The sequence below is a fragment of the Dermacentor silvarum genome, chromosome 9, assembly GCF_013339745.2.
Source record: "Dermacentor silvarum isolate Dsil-2018 chromosome 9, BIME_Dsil_1.4, whole genome shotgun sequence".
Classification (NCBI taxonomy): domain Eukaryota; kingdom Metazoa; phylum Arthropoda; class Arachnida; order Ixodida; family Ixodidae; genus Dermacentor; species Dermacentor silvarum.
The window spans coordinates 120,187,673-120,202,925 of NC_051162.1; the positions used below are offsets into that span (position 1 = coordinate 120,187,673).

General features: G+C 46.0%; 1 protein-coding gene across 1 annotated transcript in view; it reads right to left on the bottom strand.

Moving 5' to 3' along the window:
- The window catches only part of LOC119464178 (UDP-galactose transporter senju), a 45,051-nt gene that overhangs the window by 18,779 nt on the left and 11,019 nt on the right, over positions 1-15,253 (bottom strand). Inside the window, exon 2 of the mRNA XM_037725036.2 lies at positions 1,742-1,859. Within this exon, the coding sequence (XP_037580964.1) occupies positions 1,742-1,859 (118 nt within the window). The remainder of the gene's footprint in view (positions 1-1,741; positions 1,860-15,253) is intronic.

A 15,253-nucleotide genomic window follows, 5' to 3' on the forward strand; every position in this document is an offset into this window, starting at 1 on the left:
TATATAGTCTGTTTCAGTAGTTCCGTGCCGCAGAGCCAAGGCTACGTGACCACCAAGCGCAGATTCCTGCAAAGCGAGATGTAGTGCCAGTGTTCGGAACCCGTTGTTTGTTTTAACGGCCTTAACAAGTGGTCTGGTCGGAACATGTTTACTTGAATGCTTCTCTGCATGTTAGAAGTGCGATTTTTTAGGTGCTTTTGCTTCGTTTTAGAGCGAAAGCTCTACTACGCCATGTCTCGCAAGGTCATTCATCGCGTCGCAATGACGTTGAGCCACCGGAGCACGAGCCGCCGAGCGCGAGCCACCGGAGCGCAAGTATATATATATGACAGGTATGCGCACTGCAATCCTGCACGCCCAGCGAGAACACGGCGTCCGTAATTTTTAAATTATTAATAAGGGGTTAATAATTTCATTTGGACACGATGAGTCGCAAAATACGACTTAACGTAGCACGTAGCGCTGCACCACGTCGAGAGAGATTGGTGAGGGGAAAAGCCTTCGGAGATGCTCCCGCCGCTTCCGCGCTCGCCGCTAGCAGACGACACGGCGCGAAAGGACACATTTAAGATGCGTTCGCGGTCCTGATTGGTCGAAGAGTCCTGTACCTTCCACAGTACTGCACGGAACTACTGAAACAGAGTATAGACGAGTGTAGTGCCCGGCAGAGGATATGACGTCTTGTGCTGCACTGGGCTCGCTGGGCTGTATATAGCCAATCAGATGAGAATGCGCGTCGTCTTCTGTATCACCAGACGAAAAGCGCCTGACTCCGCACTTCGCCTGACTTCGCACTTACTGGCTAAGTATATGCCCTTGCCTGCAACTAAACGGCACGGCAACGTACGAGTTTCCTTTCGTCGGTAAATCGAGACAAACTGCTGCGAAATACATCGCGAATGCGCAGTGCACGAAGACAACCTGTCATGCGTATAAAACAGCGCGGAGACTGAAACAGCCCCCCCCAACCGTGACTAATATATGTTTATCTTCTTGGAAGATTAGCTCACCTTCCTCTGTGACACATGGTCACGCCAGCACTTCGTTACCGTCCTTGCAGCGAATGTTCACTATCGTCGCTATATCAGCGCCGACAGTCGCGGACAACATGGCGCCACGCGTTTGCAACGCCGCGGCCTGCTTGTTTGTCGTCTGCTGCCTGCACTCATCGAAACCACAGCGTGGAAAGTGTAGTTTTCATGCTACACTACAGCTACAAAAGAATGCCTTCGTGTAGGTGGGCGGAGCTACACTTTTCTACACCAAGTAAAAAAAATATGTCGACTTCTTACACTATCATCATCATCAGCCTATATTTATGTCCACTGCAGGACGAAGGCCTCTCCCTGCGATCTCCAATTACCCCAATTACTCCAATTACACTATAGCTACACTCTAAAAACAGTTGCACCCTTTAGGGTGCATTTTTGCCACACAACGATAATCGTCATCTGTCTTGCTTGCGTTTCCTATCTTGAAAACTCTGCACTTGCTACTCTCCTGTCGAGAACGCTGTGTCACGCTGATAACGCTCTTGTCGTTCGTGACCGAGAAGTGCCGGGCGCACAGCATTAAAGAAAGGAAAGCCACTCAAGTCAGATGACGATTTAATTATTGTTCTGTGGCAAAAATACGCCCCAAAGGGTGCAACTGTTTTTAGAGTGTATACGCTCGTGTAGCCAATTTAGGTTTTAAAAAAATGCCCTAGTGTAAACGAGCAAACGCGGAGTGTGCCACTCACTCCCTCAGGTAGAGCAGCGTGGCGGCGAACAGCTTGCAGAGCTCGGTGAGCATCACCACCGTGGTGACGTTGTAGTCGTACCGGTCCTGGGAGTTCTTGGTCGCGGTCACCAGGATGCCTGCATCATCGCGAAAAAAGAGGGCTGTTCTTTTAGAGAACTCTACTGAGACGCTGCGACGGTGTAGTATAACGTACGCGCCAGCGTATAGGCACTCGAAGCCTCACTTGCTTTGCAAGAATGAATTTAGTCTCTAACTTCGTGTAGACTGCTTTACATTCTTTATATACGCTTACGAAAACCGCTATTGCTGATGCTTCACGGATAAGTTTCTGGCTCTGTTTCCATAGTATTCAATAAAATTCAATCAGTAATCTGCAGAAATTCAGCGTACTCTGCTCAGCGTTGAGACAGTTCGGGGACATAATCGCTTTCCGAGTTCGTTCACATCTCCGACGGGTATGGACGTTACCAACGCGATTATATATATACACTTACGTCGGCTGCTTGTTTGTTTGTTTGTTTGTTTGTTTGTTTGTTTGTTTGGGATGGAATGGATGGAATGGATGGAATGGATGGAATGGATGGATGGAATGGAATGAATGGATGGATGGATGGATGGATGGATGGATGGATGGATGGATGGATGGATGGACGGACGGGTTTGGGGTCGATCCCCCCGTAAATTTGGTTTTAAAAAATGTATAATGTACGGTCAGTTTACACATATGATATTGTTGCGACCGCACTTAACTGTTAACCGCGCCCGCCCAAATACACGGCGAACTCTTTCTGTGTGCAACATAAAAGAAAGTTATTTTTGTCTTGCCCCCCCCCCCCCCCCCCCCACTCTCTCTCTCACGCCATCAGCGAAAGCGCAGCTGAACAGATAGAAAACTAAATCGCGCGACCTACGCGAAGCCGCAGCACCCACGTCCACAGTTCGCCCCCACCAACACGCGTACCGCACAGATAGCGATTTCGAACAGCGCATGCGCCTACGTAGCTCCTGGTTATCTCTCTCTGTGTTTTTCTCATTTTTCTTTTCCTTTTTTTTTTCTTCTTCTCGCACGCTGCGACGGCACCTGTATATAATGCGGCACTTCGACTCCGCACTCCCATCTCGTGGCACGGTCGCAGTCGAAGCGATCGTGCGACCGGCGAGATAACACGCTCGTACACACGCACACAGACAGTCATGCACACGGCAGCAGCTCACTCCGATCCATGACGTCACGCTGCCTGGCCCGAAATTTTCATTGCCAAGCCTGGCGTGACGAGAGCGGTGACGCCGAAATCTCCGCATGCTTACTCGGGAGCGTCACCATTAGAGTCGGGCCCGGTAGCATGACGTCATGGATGGGAGTGAACAGGCCTAGGTTTCACACGACCGAAAATACGGTGCAATTCCCACATAGAAAGGAATAAAAAAGCAAATGACGAGCGAGCGTCACGTGACAATCTCACACGTTATCGCACGTCACAGCGGCGCACGGTAGATTTTAGTACCCAGAGCGGGAGCGCGCATAGCTTAAATAATTAAGGGAACCAACCATTCCCGGCCAATACGCCGAGTCGCAGAGGTCACGTGTTGGGCCGATTCTGCGAGAGAAAAAGTGAAGGGAGTGGCTAGTGTGGCTGGCTGAGTGACGTAATTTATGCTCCCTCTTAGTTTATTTCCTTCCTCCATGGTCGATCCTAACGAGGGCGTCGATAAGAGGTACCACGAACTAAACAATGCCTCGAAAAGTTAGGCAACCATGTAGGGCCTACTTCCCAAGAGACAACGCGCAGATAGGCCCCGGAGAGATGGACGGGCGGCATCAGAGGAGGTTGGCGTGCGAGGCTAGCTGCCCGATATCACCTTCCTTCCCAGCTTTCTTTTTCTTTTTTTTTTTTTTTCACCCTGACACGATCGCCAGCGCGTCATGCATACGCTTTACGCTTTTTGTTTAAAATGGCCAAACCTGAGGAGAGGCCCCTTTCAAGAAAAAAAAAAAAAAAAGACATGCACATGTTGAGCGAGCAGCCGCTAGAGATGTTCTTGACAATTTATTTAAATAGTAGAGAATAAAGCAGCATGTGTGTTGGTGAGCAGAGCATAATGAACATTTCGATGCAAGTAAAAAACAAACGCATCTTGTTGCTCCATGCGCAGTCCCGGAACGCGTCCCGTTTTTTTTTTTTTTTTTTTTAATTTTATGTGCAGATTCCAGTAGTGTTCCTATCCAGGTTCTCCCAACTCTAACACGACATTCTAATATCGAATCGAATATATAAGACTCATGTGGAATCTGGTAAAACAAGATTATTTACGTCATTTTATACATATGTAATGTCATTCAGAACTAGAGGTCCTGCTCAGCTGAGTAACTTGTAAATGAGAAAAGTTCAATGGTCATTGTACCTGGCGCACAATCGCGATGACAGTAATAGAGCAAAGGTACAGTGTACTTCCGAAAATGCACGTATACTGCGATAGGTGTTCGCTTAAAGAGCGAAGTACAATATGCGTGCTACCTTACCGCACTTCGTTTTAAAGGGATGCGAACACGGTGTAGAACGTCGAAATAATAAACTGTTTTGCCTAAATCGAGAAATCAAATTCGTAAGCCCTATGAAGAGCGAGCAGTTTTTCTTATATTCGATTCGAGAATGCCCTATTCGAAGTTGTCGAATGATATCCGTTTCTGTTCAAATGCCTACGAGGGAGAACAGAAGTTGTTGCAGTCTAAAGAGATGGGGAAAAAAAAACGATGCAATACAACTGCTACATTCCGAATGATTCAGCAGGAAAATGGCTGCAGGGTTTGCCACGGACACGCCAGTTTCGTGAGCGAACGCATATATAGGAAAGTTCAGTTCTGCGCGAAAATTTCCTGTCGTTAGCAAGTGTGCCTCAGGCTTTCTTTGCAAACACTCCCAGAATCTAAGCGTGGCCGCTGTCTCGCCGAATATATATCTGTGAATATACGCGCAACGGTTACATGCAGGTAGACCCACCGACATGGCTCATATAAGCCTAAAGTATACCGATCGTATGTCCAGCCCTTTTCTGCGTAACAAAAAACTTCCTATATAAAACCTGCACACATATAATGTCGGCTCACAGATATCTCTAAAGCACACCGACCCGTTGTTAATAGAATGGTTAATTACATTTCAGGAATTCTTTGATTTACTTTCTTTGATTTCGTCATACGGTTATATGCATCACTCGGGAGAGTGCCCGTTCTTGGCCAGTCCTTCAGAATGGACACGTCCCACGCGTGACACAAAAGGTACAGAATCCCTAAATGTCGCTCGACACGTGTCGTATACTTTTGTGCGCACACATTTGCCACGCCCAAATTACACGCACCGTCGTTAGCAGTAAAAGCGTTGAAGTATAACCGCTTTACTGAAGCTTGGCTTCGCACAGATTCTTCCGTCCCCACGCGGACATCCACGTGCACTGCACGGAACTAACGTGGAGCTCGCCAAAGCTTCACCGCTGGCGTCATGGTGCGCGGCCGCCTTTAGACAAGACAACAGCCGCGCCATGGCGAGAGAGTTGCGTGCTCGCGATCAAAGAGAAAAAGGCGGCCGGCTCGAGTGTTTCGCGCTAAACCGCGCTCGCACTTTCTTCCCGACAATGGCCGCACGGACACAAAAGAAAGTCCGTTCAAGCGGCCGGTGCGCAGCTGGATTTGCTTAATTCCTGCAGCCTCCGTCCGCAAACTAGCCACGTTTAGCGGAAAACAACCCCGACTTTCCTATATCTCTGCGTCGAGGCATCCCATATAACGTGAGCTGGAGTAATTACCGCTCCCTTTCACAGCTGAGTAAGTTGCAAACCGCGACGTCGCACGGCTCACAGGCAGCTGTAGCATATATATATGTATATATATATGCCGTGTAAAACGGCAGAAAATATTGCAAGCGCCCAGAAAAACAAATATCAGTTGCGAATTTCAGCATAAATCATTTGCTCGTTGCAAGAACAAACGTTTCTAGCAGAGAACGCTGACCTGGACAAAAGGGAAGAAGACACGTGACCATCGCCGATTCTCTTGGGAAAAATTGGCATAGTTGGTGATTGTGTCAATGAGGTTTCACCGAAGCGTTTTGCTTGGTGTAAAAAAAAAGAAAGAAAAAAAAAAGGGTTTGGTGACGTAAGCGTTTTTGGAAGTTTCCTCGAAGAAGGAAAAGTTGGTTTGAGGCAATTTTTTAATGAAGTGTGAAACTAGGTGCAATGACAAATCTTATTTCAGAACATTGTACTTGCGTGGTTCTTTCATGTGACGTCATAGGTGAACACATTTATTACTTTTCCGCGTTTATAAGTGGCTCCGTTAAAAAGCAAAAAAAAAAAAATAAAAAAAATATGCGTTTTCAGAAATGTTACGCATAAACATCGTTCAGGTTCCATACACAACCTCTTGTTACTATTTTTTTTTTCGTTGCTGTAATTTATGCTAAAAATAATGTTAGACTACGAAATCACGTACTTTTCCAGAATGTTACTTCCAAATTTGGCAAAAAGTGACCTTTTTTTGACGATGTTCAGACCTAAGTTAAGCATTAAGGCCCTCCACAAAGAAAACAAAATACCTGAAATAGCTCATTAGTCATTATACGCATCAACCTTTCAGCTTGTGATCTGGAAATTTTAATTCTAGTAAATTTTGTTTAATGAGAGAAAAACATTTTTGAAGTTCCCAACCAATCTCACCGGTGGCCTATCCCGAACTGTGTCTTCACTGGAAAATACGTGCGTGCGACAATTGAACTCTTGCCGCGCTTAAGAAAGCTCTTAATTCATAAAATATGGGCGCATGCTTTTTTTATGCGCAGTAAATGGCAGTAAAGTATCCGTTTACGCTGCTTGAATCTTGATGCACATACAGCTTACCCATTTCCTCATGCCTATATACTCTGAATTATAAAAAATAACTTCGCAGTTTCACACTTCGCCATATTCGCAGTCGCGCGCTATTTCTGTCTCGTGAAATAGTTCCGGCGAAATACATCCGAACACTAAGGAAGGAATGGTATACCACAGGAACCAGCGCTTCCGAGACTGGTCGGTGGAAATTCCCGGTGCATGACGCCAGCCGAGCCAAGTGCCACTACTGCTACAGATAAACATATTACGGATGCTGATCGAACCATTTTACGAAGCTGTTCAGGGCTAGGTCCCAGGAGATCGCGTCCGTAGACCGACCGGCGTGTACAACAATTTCGGCTCCACGTGCGTGGCGCGGTTCCCCGCCAGTCGTGCCTTAGCACAGGTGTCAAAACGGATGATGGGTGGCCCAATGTTACACCCTTCGCCACCGCCGATGCCTCTTTCACCCAGGCAGCACAACCAGGCTGGCCCCAGCACGGCAATATCACGGCAAACACCGGCACAAATATAGGCCCGAAACCGGCAGCGCTACCCGCGTCAGGAATGGCCCAGTGTGGCCATGCCACTAAAGGGCCTATTTCGGCCATTGTGTGGCAGCGCCAATACAGGCAGATAGCCGGCTCTGCCGTTCATTGCCATTCTAGTGTCCCACCTTGCCTACTGGCAGCGCCGGTATTGGTCAATAGCCGGCTCTGCCACTTTTAGTCAAGTTATTGTCCCACATTACCCACTGGCATGGCCATATTGTGATGTATGTGGGCGATGCCGTTATTTTCTACGATATTAAATTGCGCAATTGTTGCACGGTAGCTCGATGCAACATGCCGTGATCTGCTATAAAATCACCAAATAATGATACATAATTTCTTTATTGGTCTTAAAATAGGTTGATACAGATTGTCACTCGTATCCCCAATCCTGCGGGCCACCTACGAAAGCTTTGTTGAAGACGCTACGGGGGGTTGAGGCTGGGCTCGCAAAAGGGGCACTTGAAGATGCTGAACGGGTTGAGCCGCTTCGGCGTAACACCTTCTGCTATTAGCACAGTCGACGGCGTCTGGCAGTCACATCCTTATAAAGTCTTGCGCTTGATGTCGATCTCTGCGTCTCACAGGCACCATCTGCATACAAAGCATATACCTATATTATCGCAACACTGCCAGAAGTGCATAATATAAGCAAGAGGCACGAAACTGAGAAATTAAATGCGTATCATCTGTTCCCCCTCTGCATAGCCGCATGTTAAACAGTCTTTTGCTTTTCTTCCCATGCAGGCTGTACGGCAGTTGAACTGCATGGCCCATGATGGCGTTTATTATATTGAAGGCAACCTCCCGCAGACATGATTCCTCCATTCAAAGAAGTTGTTGAAGCTGAAAAAAAAAAACAGAAATACACAGAATTTGGTAGGAAATTCCGCTGCATCAAAATATGCGATTTTTGTTCTAACTAGCCAATTATGATGAATTATGCCTTCATCACAAGACTTCTCGTAAGTGCTTGTGGGTAGCTGTACTTAGCCTTTGGCAATGCGCAAGCTTTTAGAACAGAGAGTGCATTATTTCATAATAAACACCTAAGCAAGCTACAACACAACAGATTATCGTTTTGCAGGAAGTTCTGAACACCAGTCAGCTCGCAGAATGTACTTCCTGAGTAACGAAGTACATTCCAACTTTGGTCTTCCAACTTTGGTCTTCTAGAATCCAATTTTGGTCTTCTTGAGTGTACCAGCCGAAATGTGCTGTGCTGCAGGATTTCAAACAGACTGTGCGCTTCAGCTGACGCTGAAGCGATGCAGCACCGTCTACGTACGTAGTAAAAAGTGGCCGTACATTATCTCTGTAAAAAAAAAGAAAATACACGTATTAGGCAATGCACTTAGTTCGAACACTATACTTGAGAATTGAAATAAGACAATTGTACTTACCTTACAATAATCGAGTCTATTTCACAGTAAATGCAGTTTTCCGACGTTTGGCTAGTTTATGTTTCGCCCGATAGCAGTGTGGAACCAAGCTTGTAGTGACGAAGGTCTAGCCGCTGGTACTGAACACGTTGCTGGTCAAGTTGATGCATGCTTCGCTAGCAAAACATGGTGCAAGCAATGTGGACAACGATAGCTCACAGGCAGAAGCAGAATGTGTACGGGTCCCTCGTTCTCGGAGAGACCGAGAGTCGCCACGTTTTTTTTTTTCTTTTTTTTTGGCAGCCGGCGAGGTCCGCGCAGGGAGCAACAAATTTGACAGGGCATTATTCACGCTTCTTTGTGCACCCAACCGGTTCTGATTAGCAACGCAGGCTCGGCTGTGCGCGACCGTGCATACCTTCGACACTGCAAAGCGAGGGGACGCAGGGAAAACGTGGTGAGAGTGAAACGCATTCTTGGTATTTTGACGTCACTTCGCCTGATAGTAGTGAAGAACGAGACGCGCACGTTTTTTTATTCTTTTATTATTTTTATTTTTGCAGAAGCTGCTGTGGATGAACGAGCAGTAGCACTTGCGCTGATTTTATCATATATGCTGAAATGTAAAACATGACAATTGGGCCTGTAGAACAACTCAAAGTGATCAATTAATGTTTTTTTATTATTTTTTTGCGCTGCTTATCCCAGGAGAACGGTAGAGCAAGACAACGTGTGCGCAAGGGGGTAGTCCGGCGCACAGCATCACTTGCTAACATGCCCCATGCATTTCTTTTTAATTTAATTATAGGTTTTTACGTGCCAAAACCAGTTCTGATTATGAGGCACGCCGTAGTGGGGGACTCCGGAAATTTGGACCACCTGGGGTTCTTTAACGTGCACCTAAATCTAAGTACACGGGTGTTTCCGCATTTCGCCCCCATCGAAAATGCGGCCGCCATGGCCGGGATTCGATCCCGCGACCTCGTGCTCAGCACCCCAACACCATAGCCACTGAGCAACCACGGCGGGTCATGCATTTCTTGCTTCTAGTTAAATAATACAACTTCCCTCTTCGGAAAAAAAATGAATAGACACAAAGCAGCGGCAGCCGTATCTAAGAAACCTCGCGACAATTCGCAATGCACACAGATGGTCGCGCCGCGTAGTGGCCAGCGAAAGAAATATTTCAAAGAGTATCCGCACAGTCAATGGCACAGTGTTACCGTGTGGCTCTCTATGCGCGGGCCTGTTTCTGTTTTGTTAACAGCTTCTGCATACGCCATGGAAGAAAAAAAAGTGTTGCGTGCCTCAGTGCACCAACCGAGCGGTGAATGATGAGATAAGCCTTCGTTTGGTTGCGCTGGAAACGTATCTAAGAAGTCGGCGGTGAAGCTCCGGATCGGCAAGCCTGCGACTCCGCCAATGAAAGTTTGTAGCGCACACTTTGTCGCTGAAGACTTCTTCTGAAGCAACATCGGTTAGCAGAATGCTAATCGTTGACATTTCTCACGAAAGCATAAACATTACGCTTTTACGATGTGGCAATTGCAGCTTACGTGAATGGCATGTTTGTTCAATGCGGCACGAAAAGACAAGGTAACAAATTCGCGCCTAGCGACGTCCGAACGCTACCACTACAGCCGAATATTTGTAAATAAGGCTGCCCAAACGCTCTCGCAACAGTTGATTATTTGTAGAGCCATTTAGGCAGCTGGGGTGTGGTTTTCGAGCGTAACTGACGGAGCGTAACTAGGTTCGGAGCTTCGCGTCGATTGCTATAGTTCTTTGTCATATCTGCTTGCACTGACCTTTTTTGATTGATTTCAAAACAAGATCGGTGGTCCTTTTCTGGCTTAAACCGAAAACGCTGCACTCTTGCCGTAGCGTTCGTTCTAGATACACTTCACGTCGCATACATCCTTCAGTAAGGTAAGTAAGGTTAAGGGCATCATTCGCCGTAGGTGGTGGTGGTGGTGCTGATGTTGAAGCAGGCGGGGTTGGCCTGGCATACATAGCCGGCAATTATTCCGCCTGATCCTGCTTTGAGTTGAGATCAGGGGTGTGTCACCAGGTGTCGATGAGCCCCGTGTCTCGCAGGAAGGTTATCAGCAATCGTTGCGCTCTCTTCCTAATTTCCGCGAGCCCTCCAGGGAAAACGACGTCTTCAGAGGTCCTGAGCGTAAGACCGCTCTTTTGCAGGCGGTCGACCATCGCTTTTATTTCTGTGTCAAACAGCGGGCATAGCCGAATGAAAATATTCGATGTCGCCAATGTCACCAAAGAAGGCACAGAGTGGGGAAACGCAAAGCCCAGTCTTGAATAACCATGCTGGGGTGTACGCGGAGTCGGTTCTGATGCGGTGCAACAGCGTCGCCTCTTCGCGAGTAAATTCATTAGTCATAAAATAACAAGCACGAACGCACTTCTCGTTATGCACGCTTTTGGTTATGCAGCGGCATTGCGCCGCCGATGAGAATCAAATCTGAAAAAATAAGAATACACTCGGCGTGCGACGAGAAAGATGGCAAAAAGTTCGGCGAGCTACCACACGGACGCCGCAGTCGCCTATTCTGATACTCTCTCGGTCCGCCATCATGGATCGCCTCGCGCGCCACCTGTAGTTCGTGTGCATTGCGAATACCTTACGCGGCGCATAACATATAAGTGAAGCCCAAAAAGCCAGTACAAGGATCTCGTTCAAGTTCGCCATATTAATTTACTTAATTATGTTAGTATAGTGTCAAAGCCAGAAGGCATTGCATAAAAAAGCGGGCAGTTTTTTTTCTTCTTTTCATAAGCAACAAAGCTTCAAACCTGGCCGCTGCGAGAAGAAACGTAGGGGGCAGGTAGAAAAATATGTCGTTTAAGCAAGATGAGTAATAAAATGAATCCTAATAAACCAACTCAAACGAGATCGCATACGGCGACAAGGTAAACCAAGCGATGATTTTATTGAAGACGCACTGGCTACACGTGAGTAATTAATTGTATGTATAAAAACACGGACGGCAAGGTTTTGGACACTTTCGAGAGGTTGCGATATGGTATAGCAGTTGCTGGATTCCAGACAGAACTGGTGCATTCGAAGATTGACCCCACCATGTATTTATAAAATAAAAGCTTCCCATGAAGAAAATGTATCCGAAGTGTATCCGAATGAAGAAGTGTATCCCGAGATATCTACAAGAGGAAGAAGTTATCAGAGGTGTGTTGCTGAGGGTGTAAGTGGGAGTCTGAATTTAACAAGGAATAAGGAAGCTTATGTATGCCTCTTTGCAAAATCAAAACAACGATAGGTTTATTGATTAGCTGATATAAGATGCAAACGTCAGCGAACAATTTATTCAAATCTCTGTTTCTCGCACAAAAAGAGTTCACCTACTTGAAAAATGTATATATATTTTAGTAGTTTTTTTCTTTACGCTTGTTTAACTTTTTAATCAGAAATTAATTTTATTCAGTAGCTTACATTTTTATCCAGTAGCGTTCATTTTCTTTCTTTTTCCATTCTATTTTCCTGTATTCTCCTTATTCTTAGCTTCGCTCTTCGTTCTCAGTAGTAGGTCGGTAACTTCAACTCTTTCAGCCATCCGTCAAGGTTCGGAATGGCGCGGCGGGCTACGAACATTCCTGATCTTTTTTTTTATTTTTCTTTATTTTCTGTTCCCTTCCAACTGAGATCGCCTTGTGTAAACTCGTCTTGGTCGTCTGACGAAACATTTTCGCTTCACTCCCCCCCCATCCCACCCCCGTCTATCTGTTGTGGCGTTGTCTCTGTTCTCCGCCTTCCCCCTGCTCTTCAGTGCAGATATGCCTGGCGTCGTGCAACATAAGCATTTCATTGTAAGTTAGCATTGGGCTTGTCTCACATTCTTGTCCCTTCTATTTGCAGTTTTTTGTTTTAGAAATATGCACCAACAGTGCAGCAGAAACCTCTTCTTCAACATGGCACCACTTCTTTTTTTTTCCCCCGATTCTTTTTGCGGGGAAGAATTTACGTCTACTGTGCCCGTTGGTCAGTAAAAACCATGTGGCATCAAAAAAAAAAAAAAAAGACACGCACGACAGAGCTTTCTGGGAAAGGCACCTAAGATTATAATGAAGCGGGCCGCAGGAGACACTACTGCATAGTTCGATATGCTCTTTATGCAGAAAAATAATATAGGGAGCAGTCATCCAAAATGACTTGTATTGTACTAGCAATAAAATATACAGCCGCTACAGAAGTTCAGCTAGCAACGGCATTACTGGCAAGTGGTACAGATGATTGCACCATAAATTTATGCAGTATTTTGAAGTTCACTACCCGCAACACTATTTAAACGACGCACATGTAAGCGCACATGCTTTTTAATTATACACCCCCTTGAATTTGTTATTGCGCCTATCGAGGATGCACACGGCAAGCGCGCAAGTGCCCTTGTGTCACTTGTAAATAATTTCCGATGGAATGATTCAACACAATAAATACAATTACGCCAAAGTTAACAGCCTTTGTAATAAAACGAAGATATGCAGAACATACATAATAATTTAGTAAGAAACAAAAAAAAAAATTGCAGAGTGATCTCGTTGCAGTTGGCGTGAGCGGTGAAAAATTCAAATAAATATTGCGTGCTGTAAACATACGTATATAATCGGGAATGGCCAGCGAATGCTGCGTGAAAAATAATATTGAAATGCCGTTCTGTTTGACGGGCAGATATTTACGGGTCTATCAGAACTGCTAAACAATGTGGTTATGCCTTTAGCTTTGAACGGACGTTATTAACCAATGTTTAGAGATGTACAGCCAATGACGGCACTCTAACGGCAAAGCTGGCCCGGGATAGCCATTTGCGTCGCCCGGCCTAGCCATTAACGGGCATTCACCGGCAAGGCAGGGCCAGTGCTGGATGTCTGTTACAGTGGCTCTGCCAGCACTGGCATTACGGAGGCAACGGCGGGCCTTCGTGGCCCAGCCAGTGCCAGCTGAAAACCACCATCGGCCCTAGTTGGCCCCATGTAATGTGCTGCCTGGGCACGAGTGTCGCGACGCTCGGCGGCGGCAAGTCCTAACCAATCGTTGTGCAATCGTTGTCTCGTGACGTAGAGATCGCGCTGTTATCAGCAGTTGCTCTTTGGACTCGCTATGGAACGGACGCTCGTTTAACCACATCTTCCAGGATCCTGACGATGCCGGACAGTGTGCCGCGGCTATGAACGCTGTGGCTCATACGGTAGTCTATAGGACGATGGGGGCGGACTTGGACCAGCAAACGCACTACTTGGCCATCGCGCCGGGCGAAAACAAGACGCCGGTGTCCTTGCTCTTTGACGAACATGCCGAAGACGCTCGATATAGTCATGTAAATGATAATATATAAATTAACTACAGCAGATCCACCATAGTCACAGCTTCGTTGTCTTCCATCGGATTTTTTTTTCCTCCTGTATATGGCAAACAATGCTGCAAGTATACAACAAAATAAGTCTCGGGTGTCATGCGCTGCTGAAGGATGCCTCGCCGTGTTCGTGTGCGCCCAAATTGTGACTTCAGGCCACCTGAGTGCTGAACGATAAATGCTGCTTCAGTTGCACGCTTCCCGAGCATCGCGTTGTTCCCAAGATCGGCACGATGGAGGTCTACGGGGTTAGCCATAGCAGCGACCTATATAGACGTGCCAGTGAACAAATACACACAGAGGACGCGCGACCATGCCACGAGGAAACAGGTGACATTTGTCTGTAATTTTAATCGCTAACCGGTATTTCTGGCCAGTGATTGAATATAAGCATCTTTTGTGTTGATTTGTTTTTGTTTCGCAATACGCTTCCGCACTGAGTCGCGCAAGAAATTACTTTTTCAAGAAATTTGCAAGAAATTTTATTCCATAAACACTTTTCTGTCAAGTGTAATATTTTTTTCAAGTGTGTTTTACGTAGACGCAACAAAACATATCTTGAACGTGATTCTGATTGTCGTCTCCATTTAGCGGCCCTTTAGCGGATTTGTGGGGCTCGTATCACGGATTTTAGAGTTTTAGAGGGCCTGGACTTGCGCGCGGTTTTTTTATTTCTAGTTAGCACCACTGATGCAGGCATTCCTGTCAATCAGTTTATGACATGCATGACATGTAATTAATGTCACACATGCATGTCGTGCCACGCATGTCCAGAATATATCGATCCAGTTAAAGAAATGCATGTCATGTCATATTCAATCCATTATTCTATCTCATTTATGACATTCATGTCGTGACATCATTGTCATTCGTGCCAGGCCCATTTTCTAACAAGCTTAGTTATGTATCAGGATATCCATGACATGAATGAAATTACATGACATGCATCACATTAATGACACAGTATCATGTCATGACGTTATTGTTATGAATGACATAAATGGCATGGTGATGGCGTCGTGGGCGCTTCTCTAACTGGATATATATCAGGATGTGTGGCGAGACATGCATGCATGACATGACAAAAATGACATGGCATGACATGCCCTTGCATGTCTTGTCATAATGATCATATGATGACGTAGATTACATGTCATGAAATTTATGGTATTCGTGTCATGACACGCATGCCATTCATAACCAGATATATATTTATTAAACAAACGACCCCGATGGCAACAGGTCATTCATACCATTTATTTCATGACATATACACACTATGACAAGCATGTGATTTCATTGATGACATGGCATGCGTATGTGTGTTTTG